At 38.4% G+C, this 21,607-nt stretch overlaps 1 protein-coding gene across 3 annotated transcripts; it reads left to right on the top strand.

The window, feature by feature from the left end:
- Nucleotides 1–395: 395 nt before the first annotated feature.
- mfsd2b (MFSD2 lysolipid transporter B, sphingolipid) lies at nt 396–21,311 on the top strand. 3 transcript variants are annotated; one of them, XM_026944593.3, is made up of 15 exons: nt 396–496; nt 867–974; nt 5,867–5,992; nt 6,276–6,400; nt 9,075–9,198; nt 12,066–12,144; nt 13,995–14,176; nt 16,154–16,244; nt 17,429–17,550; nt 17,836–17,919; nt 18,515–18,598; nt 19,381–19,490; nt 20,198–20,341; nt 20,500–20,676; nt 20,853–21,311. In XM_026944593.3, exons 2-15 carry the CDS (start codon nt 885–887, stop codon nt 20,902–20,904), a joined length of 1,590 nt encoding a protein of 529 aa, XP_026800394.3. In that variant the 5' UTR covers nt 396–496; nt 867–884; the 3' UTR covers nt 20,905–21,311. The 3 variants fall into 3 exon arrangements, with proteins under 3 accessions (XP_026800394.3, XP_026800395.3, XP_053097965.1); XM_026944594.3 differs by having other exon boundaries at nt 467–496; nt 823–974; XM_053241990.1 differs by lacking the exon at nt 396–496 and having other exon boundaries at nt 531–974.
- Nucleotides 21,312–21,607: the final 296 nt, after the last annotated feature.

The following is a 21,607-nucleotide window of genomic DNA, read 5'->3' as shown; positions in this document are numbered from 1 at the left end:
TTAAAACTAGTCTGCAGCCACCATGAGCTTATTTTAAAGCAAATAATTGGAATTAAATCTATCAGTTTCCACAAACATAGGCTATGGCAAACAAAGAGAATGTGTAAGCACAGACAGTGTATCTATGAACATGTAAGTTATATTGTAAAAATTGGGAGAGGGAAAGGGTAGGTTATGAAGGGGATACTAGATGATGAAAAAAAGGCATATTGTTGATATTGCAAATCATGAAAACCTCGTTTCCCAAGCAAAGACAGAAAATCAGGTCGAGTCTAGAAGAACCAAAGCTGGGAATGATTGAACTCACTGAATAGAGCCAGATTTCCCATCTTTTTATTTCACATATTGTGTGTGTGTGTGTGTGTGTGTGTGTGTGTTTCCATGTCCACTGGGAGGCGTGCTTTTCTCTCAGAGCTTTCATCGGTTGCTCCAGCTTCCTGAGCCTCTCAGTCAGTCTCCTCATCTCTCTGTGGAATGAAGTCGCTCCATCAGTTAGGTGAGATACAGAATAAAGCTGTGACTGTAGTGAGCAATTTTTTTCATATAAAGTATGGACAGAGTTAGATAGTTGATTAGGTAATTCATAAAATAATTATATGATAATTATATAATAATGATAATTCACTTAAAAAATTCACACTTAATTTCGAAATAGTTTATATGCATGTTTTTGTTTGCTGTTTGTAGATAGTTAAGGAAAGAGTTAGTTAAGGAAACTATAAAATCTGAGGTTTAAATGGTGAGATAGACTGCATGAGTGCATTTATATGGATTAGATAATGTCCAGTGAGTGTGAGTATGTTTTTGGCTCTCTGGCCCCAGGAGCAAAATGTGAATACAACCAACAACACACTGTTGTCTCTCAGCCTGTCACTCTCATAGTCATGACTAAAGGGAGGAAGACACCAGGCGGCTCAGGTGACAAGGCAATGATGAAGCATCCCAAGCCTGTTTTCACCAAGGTCTCAGCACAGGTAAGATATCGCTTCTGCTAAAATGCTCTACAGATGAGCTGACTCATTTGTTACTTTATCTAGTTACAGTATCATTTGCCAGGATATGAGCTAAAGATTATAAAGATATGGTTCCTTTATTTATGTTATTGTACAAATCTGAAAGTTTCTGCACAGGTGGATTTTGATGGCTTACTGAATGATATGTTTTAATGAGTGAAAGAAATGCTTGCAGTGCTTATTGATGCGTTTTCAGCACAGCATGTCCCCAACCTGGATAGAGATGCTTTGTGATTACGTAGAAAACACAAAAGACATTCTTAAGCATGTACTATCTAGTTTACAACAACATCTCTGAACATATTACAAAATACCAGTTAAGTCAGCAATCTCAGCCATATGCAAATTGCATGTTTTTCATGTTCAAAGTCACGACTATACCAGTCAGGTACAAATTTATAGCATGAAAGATTAACTTCAATAAATACCAATTTACAAAGAATTAATGCATGATATGTATTCTGTCTGGTATGCAATAAGTTCATTGCTGCACATAATGCAGGGTCACACTATCTCTATTGAATTATTTCTTTAATTGTGGTACATTTTTTTTTAGATTGGAAGGCACATAATGTATATCAAATTCTAATTACATTCTGAAATTTATTTGAACACAAGGCAGTTTTGTTCAGAAATTTGTAGACTGTCAAACTTCTAAATTGCAAGTGTTATCAGATTATAAACTATTCTCTCAGGCAGGAAGAAAAATGTTTCTACATGGGAACTGCTCACATGGCAAGGAACTGCAGTGATATCCAAATATACAACATAGTAATTTACGTCCAAACGAACCAGTTATGTTATTTTAGAAGTAAAAGCAGTGCACAACCATATTGCACCAGCAAGATCTCCCAGCGTCAGATGTGGAGTAAAACCACTAAACCATGTGATGCTGCATGAGCTGCCAAGTGAAATAGCAGTCAACATTTCTATGCTACTGTCCCTCTGGGTGACCATCTTACTGAGTAGCCACCGTGAAATGCTAGTTGTATGTGTGTCAATAATATATGGAAAAAAGCACTAATGCATCTCTTGTTCTCACAGCTCTTGTCACGTGAGACGCAGAGACCCCTTGTGGTAAAATATAGACCAAAAGCAGACAGTCATGATAGAGGATACAATTGAAAAATTGAATTATGCTGAGAGTGTAAATCTCTGGGACTGGTGTAAAGGGCAATGTGTGAACAGGGTTGTAAGTGATGCATTACTGAATTGCAATATTGAAGTCTGCAAAAATCAGGTGAGCCCTTAAAGGTTCTGTTATGTTCTCAAGACTTTCACGCATGGGTGTATGGTGGCACGGTGGCTTAGTGGTTGGCATGTTTGCCTCGCACCTGTAGGGTAGGGGGTTTGAATCCTGCCTCAGTGTGCGCAGAGTTTGTACATTCTCCTTGTGCTTTGGGGGTTTCCTCCACCAGTCCAAAGCTATGTGTTGTAGGCTGATTGGCATTTCCAAATTGTCTGTAGTGTCTGATTGTGCCCTTGGGTTGGTACCCCGTCCAGGGTGTCCCCTGCCTTGTGCCCCAAGTTCCCTGGGATTTGCTCCAGGCTACCCTGTGGATTGCATTCTGAATGGAAGCCATCTGCCATAAGAGTGCCGCTAAATGACTCTGTCTGTGTAGTTTTGCTTCATGCACCAGCACTATAGACATCTCTCAGTATTGAGTATCTGCACAAAAATACGGTATCTAATTCAGAAAAAAAAAACCAGTTGTGCACTGATTCAGTGTGCCATCAGGGATATGCTGTGACAATTCATGGTAAATTCATTTTGCTTGTACAATGATGAAAAAACACTGCTAAATCCCAGCAGTTATAAATCCTTCGACCTTGTATTATGTCATCTCAGTTTGTGTGCCACACACAATGTGCTTAGAACTCAGCTGGGGGATGCAGAGCAAAGGGTAAAAATGGATTCTGTGTAATTAAATTGCTTTCATAGAGCTGGTTTTCTGTTTCCAGATTAAACCCACAACAAGGCAACAATGAACATATTAGACTGTTTGATTATACAAGGAGGTCCAAACTGTTATGTAGGGTTGTCAAACCAGCCAGCAGAAAAGCCCTCTCTTTATTTGTCAGGAATACAACAGATGTTGTTTTCATGACAAGCCATGTAGCCTGTGGTGCAGCCAGTTACGTGACTAGTAGCAGGACAATATTAAGCAACTGGCAAGCCAAAAGAATCAGCAGTGCTACTGACAGTACCTTTTGATGGTGGATGAATTACATAAGGAATGAAACATAATGGGCATGCAATGATAGGAAAATAATCATCATCCACCCCAAAGTTGACAATTATCCCATAACTGCACATCCTGAAGTATTCCTCTTATACCACTGTGATTTGGCAATGATTATAATTTAAAAAAAAAAAATCGTTAAAGATTGGCATGTCAAACTTTTTAACCATTTATAGTTACATTTAATGTTGTGGAACATCTGTGAGAAAAGTTAGTTCCTGTTACCACTTCATGTTATGGCAGCTAAAAACAATAATTCATTCACCAGCCTTTTTTCTTTCTCTTGGGCTAAAATCCCAGCTGGTCATGTTACAGAGAAACCAGAAAGCGCAGAGAAAGCCCCCTGTCCTGAAGACTCTCCCATGATGGAAAACTTACTGACCGTTATAAAGCTCTGACACTGGAGACTCTGTCCATAAATATTAAATAAACGTCTCCTTACAGAAAGCTTCACCATAGCAATGATTATACAATTTTATTTGATAAATAACAAATTTTTTTTTTTAATTCTGTTTGTTATTAGCCATAGATTACGTGCTGAGACCGTCTTACACGTCCCTGTAAATGAGCTGTTACTATATGAATAATAACATACTAGAATGAACACATGAATAGAAACGTGTGATTTGATTGCAGCCTGTACTATTTCAGAGCCATACTATTACAGAAAATTAATCAACCTTTTCTGACCAATCATGTCTGAGAGTTCAACAATGCCGTGGTATAAAATTTTTAAATCCCAGACGTTTTGTTTGTGCCTTATGTTTAACTAACTACAGAAAGTACCTACTAGCTGTTTGCACTAAAAATCTTGCTGGCTTTCCATTTGTTCCTGTACTTATGACTGTTGTGTGTACTATCTATGAGGAAATGAGATATTTTGTGCCTAGATACAGAACGATTTCCTGTTTATGTCTGTGAAAATGATGGATATATGTGAGCCCCATGCTGTAGAAGGCATCATTTGGCATGGTTTTAGCTGAATGTTCCACACGTCATATTCATAAAAGAGAATTTCGTCCCTGGGAAATGAATTACTAATTATTTATTCAAAATATAGGAAATATCAGAGAGTAAAAACAAAGTTTAATAACAAGTTTACTTAACCTCCTGCTGCATACTAACAGTAGAGATAGAACGTCTGCACTTCAGGAAATGGCTTAAATTTAAAGTCACTTGATTTTATCCTTGATTTGATCTTCACATCAGACTCGCCTTACTTTTGAATAATTACATAGCAACTTCCTGGTAATTGTGCTTCTTGAAGCCATGAGCTTTTTCAAGATGGAGAAAACTAGAGAGGGAAAGTGTAAAATCAACCAGTTAATTATAGTATCTTTTGAAGGCCTATTGGCTTTGGCCTCTGTGGTTGTTTTGTTGTTGCCTGTTTCAGGCACAGCCCTGGAGAGAGAAAGCGTGCATGGCGACAGCCAAAAACTGGCTGTAACTGAGCAGATGAAGGAGTTGGGTGAAACGTGGAAATACGGGGTTTAGGATGTCCTTGGCTGCTGGAGTATTTTCAGCTCTCTCATGCCTGTCTGACTGTCTCCAGGATCAGAAGGAGACAGTAATAAATATAAGGTTCTCCCAGCTGTGGTTAGCGCCAAACCGATGGCACTTTAATGTGTTACAAGAGATCACATCCAATATTCACATACGCACATGCACCCTTATAAACACAATTTTTTTTCCATCTGAAGACATTCAGACACAAGACGCAAGAGTGAGTGCCAGTGAAAATCATTTACACCCGCTGTCACACACAGAAACACACACACTCAAACCCCAGGCACTTTGTACTGAGGGAAGTGACACTCTTTGATTGACAGGTATTTTAAACTCTTGCTATCCTGATGGATTTTTGGCTGATGAAAAGGTTACTCCTCCATCCCACCCATGCACTGGAAAAATGAGAGTAGTGGGATTGAGTGTGCAGTGACCACATTAGAGAGCCATATGTTATACATATCACCCAAAAGCTTCGGTAATGAGTTTCAGAGATGCCTGCATTTTGGCGGGGTCTCTGACCTTTAACCAGATATTCAGTCACTGTAAAGCCTAGTTCAACAAATAACTTCAATAATCACACACTGCCAACTTGGATTTCAGACTATAGAATATAAAACAGATGGGGCTCTAATATCAGCAGGCTGTTTTATCATTCTCACATGTAAATATTATTATGAGGTGTGGAAAGACATTTAAAACATTTGAAACACATTCTGCAGCTACAGGACCGTCTTTTAATTCTGAATGTTCTACTGTTACTGTGGCAACAAGATCAGATTTTTGTTCTGTTACTGTTAGTTTCATAATTTAATGCACTGATTCCATTTTTTCATCCTAATCATGATCAGTGTCAGCATTGCTGTGAGGATGCTCTATTTCCCATTATTTGCTAACTAAGCATAACTAATTAAATAATTGTCATTTGATCTTAGACACGTTCATAGTACTTAAAAAACATGCACCAATGGCTAAGACTTGAAAATATGTCACATGCTGTATGATCCAGCTCCAGCAATCAAATCCATAAATCTCACACTCTGCATCATATTAATGTTTGTGTACTTATGAATAAATGATTTTAAGGCCTTTTTGTGTTTACAGACTCATCTGGAGCAGAAGCTCTCTGTGTGCAGCAAACTGTGTTTCGCTATCGGAGGGGCACCTAATCAAGTTGCAGGAAGTGCAACTGCTTTTTTCTTACAGATATTTCTGCTAGACGTCGCACAGGTAGCGTGTACATGAATACATTAATGTATTCCACCATTACAGAAAAGAAGTGACTATGACAAATTATCTTATCACTAATGCAGCAGATTTGATTAAAGTTTCTATTATATAAAATCTAAAAATATCTGGAACAGCTTCAGCCTTGGCTACAGCACATATTTTTGGCATAGAGAAGTACTTTGACGAGTTCTGACCTCCCAAATTTTTCTGTTGCCTCATGACTTAGAAATAAGTGGCATTAACATATGTGTAGTGGTAATGGCAGTGTGCTTCCTTTCCCCAGATAAACCCATTTCAGGCCTCTCTGGTGCTGTTCATTGGGAAAGCTTGGGGTGCGGTTACTGATCCTGTTGTGGGATTCTTCATCACTAAAAGCAGATGGACAAAAATTGGCCGACTCATGCCATGGTGAGTAGAAGATTCTCTCTGTTCATTCAGGCAGGATCAGCATTGTAGAAGGGGTTGTTTATACACTTTATATAGTTATATATTATATGGCCAAAAGTATCTGGACACCTGTCTGGACACATGTCTTTGTATGCTATAGCATTAAGATTTCCCTTCACTGTAACTAAGAGGCCCAAACCTGGTCCAGAATAACTATGTCTCTGTGCACAAAGCGAGGTCCATGAACACATGGTTTGCCAAGGTTGGAGTGAGCGCAGAGTCCTGACCTCCTCCCCACTGAACACCTTCGGGATGAACTGGAATTCTGACTATGCATCAAGCCTTCTGGCCTAACATCAGTACCTGACCTCACTAATGCTTTCATGGATGAATGGGCAAATCCCCACAGCCATGCTCCAAAATCTAGTGGAACTCTGCCCAGAAGAGTGGAGGTTATTATAACAGCAAAGCGGGAGACCAAATTTGGAATAGGATGTTCAACGAGTACATGTTCAACAAGGCACAATGATCAGGTGTCCACATACTTTTGGTCGTACTGTGTATTTTTGGCCATATAGTGTATTTCAATTTGTGTTTATCACAATTTGAAACAACACTCAAATACATCACACATGTTGTCCTCAGTTTATGTTTGACAAAGCTAGTACAAGAATTGGGTCATTCTTCCATCTTTTTTGGACGGTTCTTATATGATTGCAGACATCAACTGTTTTACTGACTAACAGAGATCAGAATGAGCATTATACTGCATGTAGGATTCCTAAACGACTGCACTCTGGCTGGCTGATTAGTTGCCACTGATCCCTCAGTCCAAATTGCGATTCCTGAAAGGAAGTCCCCATATCACTTCCATATCACTAAGATGTGGCATCAAAGTGTCTGAAAGGAAGTTGTGTCCATTGAGTCGGGGTGGACTGTGGCAGCCTTGCCCAACTGGGACCTCAGAGCCCCTCAGCAGATAACCCTTTGGATGTTACTCTCCCGAATAGATAACACTCCAGATTCTATAAGGATCCTGCTGTAAGGCACCAAGTAATCAGATAAGTACACATGTAAGTCCCAGGAGGTGTGCATTCAGATCCCAAGGAAGCCAACAAAAAATTGTCGGAGCAGGCTGTATTTAGTCTATGAGGATGGGAATGGGCAGACACATATGAAGCTCATGGGACAAAGAAAGGCTATGCTGATTAATATGGGAGTGTATTAGGCATGGTGCATGCTCATGTGGGGCTGTGCGACATGTTTGCTACATTCAGTCGTTTGTCTTCAGTAGCTGTTTTATCCGATGGTCAGGGTTGCTGTGGTTTAGAATATTATTTATATTGCAGGAGTAATACTGCACACCTGTAGTGCCAGGAAACCTTAAATGAAACTCAACTGAACATCAAAGTAAAACTTTCATTCATTTAAATGATATTGACCTAGCTCTTTCATTACAGGCTAGGTTATCTCACAGTAAGCATGATGGTTTCTTTCATCTCGATCATTCCTCAATGAAAACAGATAAGTCTTAAAATGGGATATGTCTAGACAGTTCTTTAATTACAGATGTCTGTCATCTCATCTCATACTTCACAATGTTCTTAAAACTTTAATGATTTTTACAAGCATGCCTGCCATGGTTTTTAATTACACAGCAGGTCTTTCATTAAAGATGACATAATTTGCAAATACACACCCCCACTCCAAAAGAAATCCAGCATGATCAGACAGTGTAGCAGACACAATGATTTCTAGAAACACATTGTAGCTGTGTTTGCTGATACCCATGTGTATGTGTGCTTGTGTTTGAGTCAGTGATCCTGCAGCTGTAGGTGTGTGGACATTTCTAGTCCAACTCATCATTTGAGCCATCTTGTGCAACATTCAGAACCATCCAGTTATCCACTGCCCCCTCCTCCCCCTCTCCCCAACTCTGTACTGTTAGTCCTTTGTAGGGGAAAAATACAATCACTGGGTGAGCAAGGGTGCTAGCTCACTCTGCAAATCAGGGGTCTGGACTGTGCTAGAATTGGCCATTCTTCGTCCACATTGGACACATTTCTTTGTCCCTGTCTTTCTGTTTTTAGCTATAGCTGTTGCCCACAGTTTATCAGTGAATAACCTAGACATGGGGCAGAGGTCAATGAACTCTACTAAGGTTCAATGTGTTTCATTACCAGGGATTATCAAGGCACAATTTCATGTGAAATGCTTTCCATATTACGTGGATATGAGAAAGCACAAACGGTTATGTTGCTTACTTTTAAAATTGTGTTGAGATGCCTAAGCCTTCTGCTTTTCAGTAACATATGAAAGGACTGAAATGCAGCAGAATTCATTTGGACCAAAATGATAACTGTGCTGAACAAATGCCCATGTGGCTTACAGGATTACTTTAGTGTACAGAAGCATCCTTACAAACACCATACAACCAAATTTCTTGCACGCATATACAGATCAGCATTTACGATAAGCGCCTCACTTGTAGAAATGCCGCTGCAGTACAGGACATCTGCAATAACCAAGCGCTAGCCGCAAGGGTAAAGTGCGGCTTTTGAGGATTACAGATGTTTTGATTTTATGTTGCTTTTGTTTCATAGAACTCAGATATGAAGTTTCATTTTAATAATTCCCAAGTCAAGTATAACCTTTTTCCTGATTCTATAATAATGTTTCCCTTATTTTTCCTTAGGATGGTGGGCTGCACTCCATTTACCGTAGTGTCCTACTTCTACTTGTGGTTTGTTCCCCCTTTCACCAATCAGAGGTACATCTGGTATCTGGGCTTCTACTGCCTCTACCAAACTCTCATCACAGTAAGTTTTGGTCACCTGCTATGAGTCAGTATCACATTGCAGTTAGTATCTCACAGGATTATATTCATATTATTATTGCACATAATTATAATACTTTTCTGTATCCATTTCATGTGCTTTAAATAAGCTTGGCCATATTTAGCAATTAAGAATGGCAGAACATTTCAGACAGAGATGCTACTCTTAGTTTGGACATTGATTCCTGAAAGTAAAGCACAAAGTTGATGAAGAGTTGCATATTTTCTGTCGTATTCGGCCTTACTGTTATTCTGGGGAAGTTTGTAACATTTAGTTCAGAGGATATTCAGCGCAAAATTGGGTCATACGATTATGACTGAGAAGCCTCTGTACTGGTGTTGTAAATGATTTTAGATGCAAAAAACACCAGTGACACCTCACTCACCCACTTACGTTTAGCAAGCAGAAGATTATCCACAAGGCGAGCTATTAACACTCAAGTTATTTGGATGATACTATAGTTCCACTTTGAAGTTAAATTTAGAAATGTCATTTTATTTTACAAAAGGGATTACTTGTAAGCTAAGATTGAATAGCTTATCAATAAAGTCCCATAGCTTGGTGAAATAAAAAAAGCAACTTTGGACACCAAATTTTTCTTGGTTGGCGGAACACATTAGGGATATGTGGGAAATTGTGTGAAATTTCTTTAACCAGTGTGAATTAAAAATACATGGGTCATCACAAATCTGTCCCTAATGAAACTAGAACGTTCATAGTGTGGGTGTGCTACTCTCTACACGAGCCTCTTTGATGTTAGTAGCTTTTATTTCCATGATTTATTTGTTTGTGTCCTTTGCCAAATTCGCTTTAAGTCAAATACACCAGCATATACTGGAATGGGGAAGCCGCTCCAGGCACACAAACCCACGCTATAATGACAAGTCATTTTAACTCCTTGATAAGTACATGTTAGGGGTAGTCAGAAACCACCAGAGAGGGTAAACGCTGGTTTCCTCTTTTAGCATGTTCCATTGTCTTTAAGTGCAAGGCTGAGAACCAGCAGCTGTGTCCACTATAATTGGCAGTGAACCCATACTCGGTATAACACACTCACCTTTAATCACTCCATTATTTTTAATCAGAATGGTTGCTTTTGAACCAAACAGTATCTCCAAATGTGTCAAAAGTAGCATTCTAAATGGAAAACCTTTTGTGGTTTCCTAGCCAAATGACATTGGTTACTGTAATAGAACAAAGACTGGGCTGGGCAGGCTCTCCAGAGAGGTCTATTTTAGTAGATGTTTGGTCCACTGGTGCACCACAGCACTGACTTGATTTTTTTATGTAAATTACAATGTACAGGATTTCAAACACACACACACACACAAATATATATATATGTATATGTACATATATATATATATATATATATATATATATATATATATATATATATATACACTGATCAGCCATAACATTGAAACCACTGACGGTGATGTTAATTACATTGATAATCTCATTACAATGGCACCTGTCATGGGGTGGGATATATTAGGCAGCAGGTGAACAGTCAGTTCTCGAAATTTGATGTGTTGGAAGCAGGAAAATTGGACAGGCATAAGGATCTGAGCGAATCTGACAAGGGCCAAATTGTGATGGCTAGACGACTGGGTCAGAGCATCTCCAAAACGGCAGGACTTGTGGGGTGTTCCCGGTATGCAGTGGTTAGTACCTACAAAAAGCAGCCCAAGGAAAGACAACCAGTGAACCAGCGACAGGGTCATGGGCACCCAAGGTTCACTGATGTGCGTGGGGAGCGAAGACTAGCCTGTCTAGTATGATCCCACAGAAGAGCTACTGTAGCACAAATTGCTGAAAAAGTTAATGCTGGCTATGATAGAAAGGTGTCAAAATAGACAGTGCATCACAGCTTGCTGTATATGGGGCTGTGTAGCCGCAGACCGGTAAGAGTGCCCATGCTGACCCCTGTCCACTGCCAAACGCGCATACAATGGGGACGTGAGCATCAGAACTGGACCATGGAGCAATGGAAGAAGGTGGCTTGGTCTGATGAATCACGTTTCTTTTATTTTAATGCAATTTGGGCGCAAGCAAGAAGGCCACAAGCATGTAGTTCAAACAAAGGCCATCATGGTGGTCGTTATTAACTGCCTGATCGCAGGGTCACAGTGGTTTAAAGTAGACTATTAATTTGTTAATATTTTGGGAAATAGAACCAACTAAATGTGTTAGAAGATATGGCTGGCCGGTACAAAGAAAAATATTAATTGCATGAGTGGGATTTAAAAAACCCACACACATCTCCAGTTTTGACGAATTATGAACTTTTTTGTAGAACTGTCAGAGAGAGAGTTCACAGACCGTGTTGACAGTGCTCTATCTCTGGTTTCCGACAACAACAAGAAAAGAACAACAATAACAAAAAAAAAAAAAACAGCCAGTTTTTAGGGCACATGCACTTCGGATTTGTAAATTTTGATTCATGGCCAGTGTTTGAACAGCTAATGTTCACTATTCAGAAAACATGTACCATATTATATACTCTTTCTTTTATTGTTTTTTTTTTTACTTGCCTTCCTCTAACATAGGAAATTATTACTCTCATATATCTCTTTGTTTAGTTTTATTGTGCTCTTTGTACAAGAAAACTGTATGCTCATTAACTCATATGTTTCACTGCTTCCCTGTGAATATGACTACATTAAGCTTGGCGTAGATCTTTCCTTCTTTTCCTATTCTTATCCATTATTATTTCCATAATGGTCTGCCCTGTGACCATGGAGTGCATGCTCACATAAATCACTGTAAATTCTTTAAGAACCTTTTCTGCACAAGTATGGCTCAGTAATGATGATTTTTCTATATTGGTTTTTTGGTTTTTGTAGTGTTTCCATGTGCCTTACTCAGCGCTGACCATGTTTCTGAGCACGGACCAGCAGGAAAGAGACTCAGCTACAGCATACCGTAAGTATACCTCTTAGCAACACAGCTTGAGATTGTAATTTTTGTTAAATTTTTGTCACTAGTCAAATTTTAACATTAAAAAAGTTTCACATCAACTGGTGATTTATAATTTTATTAAAGGTAAGTGTATAGTCACTACTAAGTTCACGTTTTCAAAAATCTTCATACCTCTTTCTGTATGAACACACAACTTAAACATCAAAACATCAAGCATTATTTCTTTTCTAACAAGAACACTTCATCAAACAGCGGACACTGGATAAAAAACACTAACAACTGGTGCCAATACAGTATGCATCATGTACCATGAAATTGATTTGAGTTTATTTTGTATGGTAATATTTTGTATATTTGTATTGTATTTACCTTGGTTAATAGGAGCATTTACCCCCATAATTTTCAAAATTGCATTAACCGTTTAGGAATTACAGCAATTTTTACAGAGTCCCTCCATTTTCACAGGCTCAAAAGTAATTGGACAATTAGTTGGAGTTCAGTTAGTCTAGTGTTGATTCCAAGTGTTGAATTTGCATTTGATAGCTGTTCATAGGACTCTCAATATGCCGTCCAAAGAGTTGTCGATGCAAGTGAAGGAGGTTATCATTAGGCTGAAAAAGCAAAACAGTCCTATCAGAGAGACAGCAGAAAATATAGGAGTGGTCAAATCAACAATTTGGTACATTCGTAAAAAGAAGGAATGCACTGGCGAGCTCAGTAACACCAAAAGGCCTGGAAGACCACGGAAGACAACTAAAGTGGATGATTGCAGAATTCTTTCCTTGGTGAGGAAAAACCCCTTCACAACATCTAGCCAAGTCAAGAATACTCTGGAGGAGGTAGATGTATCATTGTCAAAGTCTACAATCAAGAGACAGCTTCATGAATGTAAATACAGATGGTTTACCTCAAGATGCACACCACTGGTAACACTCAAGAACAGAAAGGCCAGATTAGACTTTGCTAAAAAAAAAAAAAAAAAACTCTAAAAAAGGCTGACCAGTTCTGATGCAAGATTAACTTTTACCAGAATGATGGGAAGAGAGTATGGAGAAGGAAAGGAAGGACTTGTGATCCAAAGCATACCACATCATCTATCAAACATGGTGGGGACAGTGTTATGGCATGGGCATGTATGGCTGCTGATGGAACTGGGTCACTGGTGTTTATTAATGATGTGACTGCTGGTCAAAGTAGAAGGATAAATGCTGAAGTGTATAGAGCTATACTCTCTGCTCAGATTCAGTCTAATGCTGCAAAACTTATAGGATGGTGCTTCAGAGTACAGATGGATAATGACCCAAAAAGTACAGCGAAAGCAACCCAAGAGCTTGGAAATGGAATGTTCTTAAATGTCCTGTCAGCCCAATTGAGCATGTTTTGCACTTAATGAAGACAAAACTGAAGGCAGAAAGACCCACAGACAAGCAGCAAATGAAGGGAGCTGCAGTAAAGGCCTGGCAAAGCATGTCAAGGGAGGAAGGAAACTCAGCATTTGCTGTCTGTGGGTTCCAGATTTCAGGAGTCTTTGACTGCAAAAGATTTGCATCCAAGTATTAAAAATAATCCTAATATTTATAATTATGTTAGTTTGTCCAATTACTTTTGAGCCTGTGAAAATGGAGGAACACTGCAAAAAATGGCTGTAAATCCTAAATGGTTAATGCAATATTTTTGTTAAACCCCAATCACATTGCTTCATTTCAAATCCTTTGTGGTGGTGTACAGAGGCAAAATTATGAAAATTGTGTCACTGTCCAAATACTCATGGACCTGATCATTAGCTTTCCACCCTTGGCAACGTAATATTAGACTAAGAACTGGACTAATCCATCTGTATGTCCCTGCTGCAGGTATGACCATGGAGGTGTTGGGAACGCTGGTTGGTGCAGCCATCCAGGGTCAGATTGTAGCAAGTGCTCATACTCTAAAACACTGCCCCCATAACAACATGTCAGCTGGTCACCTGGGAAACGGCAGTGGAATGGAGGTCATCCGAAGCTTGGCGCTGTCACAGGACTTCCTGTCACATGCAGTATGTATCACAGATGCAGCAAATAAATTAAATACAGTCTAATGGGAATGTGCAATATATCATATATTTTTCTAGATTTACAGAATATTCTACTTTTACTTATGTAGCTTTTGGACAGTGTAATGTAGATGGATGGATGGATGGATGGATTGGAACCCCATTTTAAATTTTAAAGTTAAAAGATAAGATTTTGAATTTTGAGATTTTGATATTTTAAAAGATATTAAAAGATTTTGAAATATTTGTGATCTACTGTATTTAGTGATTCTGCTGCTAATTTGTTGATTGGTGCTGTATTTTTTATTTTTTTAAATTCTTCTGAGGACTTAGCAGTTGTCTGCCATGCTGACGTCACAGGGGGACATTGCTAATGCAGTTACAATGGCATTTAATAAAATATAAAGGATATCAGTCAGGTTTTACTATTAGCTCCTAAAAACAAATCATTCTCTATCTTCCAGTGATGTTTAATGTTATATTAATGAGACATCCCAAGAAGAAGAAGTAGAGGCTGCAAATGGACTCAAAGTTCCAGAATGCAATGTTATGCTAAGCTTTACAGCTTTCTTAACAGAGTGTACAGATGAGGAGAGATGGACAGACTGAAGAATTAAAGCTCTGCTGCATTAGTCTCTTTAGTTAGAGATGACTATGCAATGGCAAAATCCCACTCTCACCACTATCAGCTGTCAGTCAAACAGCATTGTGGGTAATGTAGGAGACAGTGAAAATAGAAAATAGACTAACATGTTGATGTAAGAATTTTAAACTAAAAAGTCAACTCAGAATTTCATTACAAAATCTTGAACGCTATTGAAGATGACATGTTAATTAATATGCAAGTTGTTAAGAGTGGAATTTTCCTTTAAAGATGAAGGAAATGAGCATGCATAAAATAAGAGCACTTCTGCTGACTGTCTAGTCATATACCCACACTCAATTAGAGGCTTGCAACTGTAAACATGAGGCTCACCAGAGACCCCAGAACAAACAAGCATGAACGATTTAGTGGCTAATGTCTATTTACAGCAGAATGTCACCCACTTCCAGAGCTACAGTCAGTAATAGTGGAAGTGAGAGTGGGCCAACAAACCGCTTCTGGTTTCAGGGAGAAAAACTCATCATGCATCATCACGAGGAGCCACAGCTATTCAGAGCAGGTCTGGGTGAAGTGGCTTTTGGGGAAAATGCTGCCAAGGTGGTTAGCTCTGCTTCCACAATGCTGCTGTAGCACCGTGTTTCCGCACATTCCTCAGGCTGAGGGTGGTGTGCTGTTTGGGTGCGTCCGCCAAACTCCTCCAAATCTAACCACTGTTTGATCTGGACTGGTAATGAAGCGCTTTGCTGCCGTGCTTGGAAAAAGAGCAAACAAGTCAGAGATTTGTTTAGGGCAGAACAGTTCCTGTTTAAGGGGATGAAGTTTTCTTTTGGGTGTTACTGCTCATTTCACCAGGCTATACAGTATGCTGTCATGTCTAGTATATGTCTTCAAGAGTATTTCAAGTAACATTTCAAGAGCAGGGGAAAAAAGAACCACAAGAGTTTTGGCATGCCTTTTGGGATAGTTTTCAAGTTATTTTTAATATATAGAAAACTTATTTTCCTTAGCTTTAACATGAAGTATTTTAGCGGTGCCACAGTGGCACAGCGGGACGCATTATCATGAGCTTCAAGGTCCCAGGTTCAACCTTGAGATCAGGTTACTGTGCGTGCAGAGTCTTGCATGTTCTCCATGCGTCCAAGTGGGTTTCCTCTGGGGTTCTTTGGTTTGCTCCTATCTCTGAAAGCATGCATGTAGTGAATTACCTATGCTAAATCACTTGTAGTATGTGAATGTGTTTGTGACCCATTCAGGGTGTATTTCTGCCGCATTCCCAGTCCTCCCTGGACAGACTCCTGATCCACTGTGACACTAAAGTGATTACTGAAGATGACAGAATAAACCACTGAAGTGTTTGTATTTCCTTGTTTTTGCAGAAAGAAGTGTACATGATTGCTGCTGGGGTGATCGGGGCACTCTTTCTTATCTGTACAGTTGTGATGTTCCTGGGAGTCAAAGAGAGAGATGGTGAGTGTGGCGTTACTGTGGCATTACATGCATTTAACCACCTTAAAATAATCTGAGCTACCATGTGCTATTGAAAAATGTGCTGTTTTTTGGAAAATAATCAATGCAGGGATGGCGTGATTGCATCCCAAAGTTTATTATTTCATTATAGTATTTTATTCCTCTTATATGACAGCAATTTGCCTACGATTCTACTAAAGAATGTCATGTTGTAATTTTTAACCATTTATACTTACATTTAATCTTGTGGAACATCCGCAAGGCAAGTTAGTTCCTTATTGCTTACTTTGTAGCAGCTATAAACAGCTATTTCTTTCTTTTGAAGTTGCAGTAATGACTTGTGAGAAACCAGAAAATGGAAAGTCCTCTGTTCTGAAGACTTTCCCTTGATAGAAAATGTACTAACATGTAATGTTGAGCACTGACACCCAAGAATCCTTCCATAAATGTCTCCTTCCATAAACAGAAAGCTTCACCATATCAACAATTATACAATTTTCTTTTTGCTTTTATTAAAAAGTTTATTTTAGCTTTAGTTTATTTGGAGCATCTGCCAAACAAGTCCCTGTGAATGAGAGTTACCATAGAAACGATAGCGAATTAGAAAGAGTGGATAATATAAACCTATTAAATTAATCGACACCTCCAAACAGAATTGAGATTTCAAGAACACTGTGGTGTAAAATAAAACAACAACATACTGTATACATTTGATTGGAATCTACACTATATGGCCAAACGTATGCGGACACCTGACCATCACACCTGTATGTAGTTCTTCTCCAAGCTGTTTCTACAAAGTTGGAAGCACACAAGTGTCTAGAATATCTTTGTTAGCATTATGATTTCCCTTCACTGGAACTAACAGGCCCAAAGCTGTTCCAGCATGACAATGCCCCTTTGAACAAAGCGAGGTCCATGAACACATGGTTTACCAAGGTTGTTGTGGAGGAAGTCAAATTGCCTGCACAGCCACGCTCCAAAATCTAGTGGAAAGCCTTCCCAGAAGAATGGAGGTTATTATAACAGCAAAGGGATGACTAAATCTGGAATGGGATGTTCAAAAAGCATATATGGATGTGGTGGTGAGGTGTCCACAAACTTTTGCCCATATAGTGTATGATTCATGGACACATTTTTATGTCTTTAGTGAAAATCTTTTACTTCACTAATTATCGTTTTAGATCCTTATGCACTAAAGACAGAGAAACCCATTCCTTTCCATAAGGGCTTTCTGCTGGTGATGAGACATGGACCATATCTCTCCCTCACAGCAGCTTTCCTCTTCATATCAGTGGCCATCCAGGTAAAGAGCTTACATTCAATATTTATTCAATCAGTGGAGAGAGGGAGAGTGCCGGTGGTGAAATCTTTGCCAAGTTGCCCTGAGACATAAATGAAAGCCACTAACACTCATTCTTCATGCATTCTTCTCATGGTTGAGATATTGCATTAAATGAAGTCATGGTGCCAGCAGATTAGCTTAATCACATAGGAACTACTAGAGCAAATTTCTAATAATTTGGGTAGAAATAAACTGAGTTGTATCATAATTCTTCTTGTATTTATATTGTTGACTGTCATTTTGCAGCTGATCCAGAGTAACTTTGTGCTGTTCTGCACGTATGCAGTGGATCTTCGGGATCACTTTCAAAATATAGTGCTAACAATTCTGGTGAGTGTACATGACACCCAGAGTGCATTCATTCCAAAAGCACGTAAGCTTGCTCGTATATAGGCATTTAAAGATGACAAATATGAGGAATAACTGATGGAAGATGTTTTCACAGCAAAAATTATATCTTAGCAAAGTCTAAATATCTTGATGGATATCTATATGGACAAATTTACCTAAGATGTCTTAGTATGACATTACTATAAACCAAATACTATATGATTATTAAACATGTTTCTAGATATTTTTTCCCTGTTGTTCTATTGGTAGATATTTTTAAAACTTTTAAGCATTTATTTCTATAAAGAAGCAAAATTATTGTATCTACCAAGAGAATATAAAAAGTTAAAGCTTGAAAAGCATCTAAAAACAGACCCAATAATCGTATTATAATAATCTCATAATAAAAAAAAATTAGATACTAAACTTGCCTATATCGAGATATTTTCACTTGCTAAGATGTATTTTTTTTTTTTTTTTTACAGTGTTGTATTACAGAGATGATGACTAAGTTTTGTTGCTTTTGCTTTCACACTCTTCACTCCAAACAGCGCTTATACATTGTTTTAAGAAATCCCTTTCACCCACTATGCAGATGTCTGCAGCCTTGAGCATCCCGTTCTGGCAGTGGTTCCTACAGAGGTTTGGCAAGAAGACAGCAGCGTTCTGTGGAATTACGGTAACTCTTACACTGTTTCTCTGTGTGTGTTTTACTGTTCGCCTCCTCTAACCTATAGACCATACAGCTCTTTTATCAAAACATACCACCACATTATATATAAAACAGTACTGCTGTTGAATAATGCACAATTCAACAGCAGTACTGTTTTATATATGATGTGGTGGTATGTTTTGACAAAAGAGCTGTATGGTCTATTAGGTCCAGAGAAACTGTGCTTAAATAAAAGTACAGATGCTGTGTCAAAATTCTACTCAATTAGACGTAGATGTAAGGGAGCCAAAAGTGTACTTGTGTGAAAATTGAAAAATATCTCCATTTAAACATACTCAAGTTCTCAAGAGAGAAAAAAACATATGTATGTTTAACTGCATGACCAGCTAGTCTGCTAAGCAGTCAATCATAAGGAAAACTAACGCAGGCAAACCTAGAATTTGTCTCACTGGTTAGCTAATGTTTAACGGCCCTTATGGAATTAATGCTAAGGCACACTAGCAATGAAAACAAAACTTAAATAACTAGCTAATTTAACAAGCTAATACACAAAACCTAACTAGCTAGCTAATTTAACTAGCGACTTAAATTTAACTCAACATACTGCTTTAGCTTTGATGGCTGATTTTTTTTTTTTTAAGGGAGGCAAATGAGTTATCCTGTATGAATCGGTAACTTCAGTCCACAGTAGTACCTAAGTACAGTTACAAAGTACAATTATTCAAGTATATTCCGCCCCTGTGTATAATGTAGATAGTGTGATGCAGTTTTATGGTGTCTGTGTGCAGTGGATCATGCCCTTCACTGTGATGCTGGCATTCGTTCCAAACTTGTTGGTGGCTTATGTGGTGGCTGTGTCGTCTGGACTGAGTGTAGCTGCGTCACTACTCTTACCCTGGTGAGTTTTTTTTAACCCTATCAAACCTGATGTCTGGTTAGTGGGACAAAACTGACATTGTTTACAGAGTCAGACTGTTGAGATAGTGACTAGATAGATAGATAGATAGATAGATAGATATTTTCAGTTTTTGTTCATGAGGGACAATTTGAATCATTTGGCTGTAGTAAATCACACCTTTGTGAATCCAAGTGAGTTGTTCTGTTCTGACTGCCAGGAGGAACTGAGCTGAATACGTAATGATATAGTCGAACTGATATTCAGTGTTAGACCTTCATATTATAGTGAGAGTTAGAAGTATGTGAAATATGTCAAATCAGATTGCAGTAAGGTTTGCTCATAGTTTGTTCAAATGACCTTCCATAGCCGTATGATGTCATGTGGATGGATGGGAAATACTTACAGCTGTAAAATGAGAAGCAGCAAAGAGAAAGCGCTCCTGTTTCTCATTGATCTAATCCTTCGCTGCTACCGCTCCTCCATCATCTATATCTCATTACTTTACATTCACCTTAATCACTGGTCTTATGCTTGGAACATATTTATTTTGGGTTTAAACGTTTCCCTTTTGGATGATGATTAATCTCTTAAACAACCATCAAGCAATGTATGTTAATGTTTTAAAAGATCCCTTATAATAAGAAATGAGCTTTACTGATGATTTGCATGTCTTACATGTGAAATGATGGACCAGGATTTGTGTCCAGGTCAATGTTGCCAGACGTCGTGGATGACTTCAGACTGGCAAACCGCAACTCGAAGGGCCACGAGGCGATTTTCTACTCCTTCTATGTTTTCTTCACCAAGTTCGCGGCAGGGATCTCTCTGGGAGTGTCCACTCTCTGTTTAGAGTGAGTCTCGTCAAGGCACATATATAATTTACCTTTTATCCTCTGTAATTAAGCAATAGGTTTATTATAAGGGGCTGTAACCATTAGAGTAGGATTTTAGTCCTAATGTCTTTCCCTTATTTGTTCCATTAGTAATTATTGTCTTGTCCATGCTGTAGATTTGCAGGCTATGACACAGGAGCATGTAGGCAGCCCAATGCAGTAGTGTACACTCTGAAACTCCTGATTGGCATGGCCCCCGTGGCGTTTATCATCACAGGCCTTGTGATCCTCCTGCTGTACCCCATCAGTGAAGATGTGAGACAGAGAAACAAACTGGCCCTAGAGGATCTCAGGTAATGTACACATCTCATACACACGCTCACATTTTTTTTTAGATTTGTGCTTATTTGTATTGTATCCTCATATATGCCTTTTATATAGCAAATATGTTGACCTTTATCTTTGACTTCGTCAAATATCTCTCTATCAAATATCCTTTTACAACTAACTTCACTTTTGTCTTCTTTAGAAACCAGACTATAAATTGCAGCTGCCTCAGAGAAGACTTGAACAGTGTATAGGCCCTTTACACATCACAGATTCAGATTCCAGCTTGGCCCTGGGATGAGATGTGTTAGTGTACATTACACTGTGTTAAATATATTAGAGTTAACATTTTGTTTCTGTATTTTTAAATGATATAATAATCTGCATTGTATATAAACAGTATGTACCTAATTTATATGAATGAATGTACAGTATGTTTCTTTCTCTCTTTTTTTTTTTTTTTTTGGAAGTAAGCTAAAATGGCCTGTGTTAAGTATTACAAATGGATATTATTTATTTGAGTTCAATTTAATTGAAAGCAATATAATGGTGCTGTTAACATGGATTTGTCACTCTGAAACACTATATTATAAAACACTATAGTACAATTTATTAGTACAATATACCTCATGTTCAGATAATAAAGTAATAAATAATCTGATTTAAATGACCTTATATTTAATTCACAGTTCTTTTGTTAGAAGGAGGTCATAGTTCACAGGACATATTTGGAGTCTGTAATAATAAAAGTAAACAATTTCAGTATATAGAACTGTAACTGTAACCCGAGCCAAAACTATCAGATACTTCAAAAGTTTCAGATCCTCTGGCCACTAACATCTGTCTTCACAACACAGTCTCACTTGCAAAAATAATCCCATTTGAAAAGATATGTTTAGGGTGAGGGGCAAATTAGCAGTTCTTACTACTTAATTCTCACTTATTAGAATTGAATTA

This window comes from Pangasianodon hypophthalmus, chromosome 19, assembly GCF_027358585.1.
Source record: "Pangasianodon hypophthalmus isolate fPanHyp1 chromosome 19, fPanHyp1.pri, whole genome shotgun sequence".
NCBI lineage: Eukaryota > Metazoa > Chordata > Actinopteri > Siluriformes > Pangasiidae > Pangasianodon > Pangasianodon hypophthalmus.
Note: the sequence above shows the minus strand (reverse complement) of the source record. Positions and strands in the feature narration are given on the sequence as shown.

Coding starts and splice junctions, on each gene's coding strand:
- mfsd2b (XM_053241990.1), top strand. CDS start 780: ATGTCCAGTGAGTGTGAGTATGTTTTTGGCTCTCTGGCCCCAGGAGCA. Junction 9,199..12,065: donor TCTACCAAACTCTCATCACA/GTAAGTTTTGGT, acceptor TGGTTTTTGTAG/TGTTTCCATGTGCCTTACTC. Junction 17,920..18,514: donor ATATAGTGCTAACAATTCTG/GTGAGTGTACAT, acceptor CCCACTATGCAG/ATGTCTGCAGCCTTGAGCAT.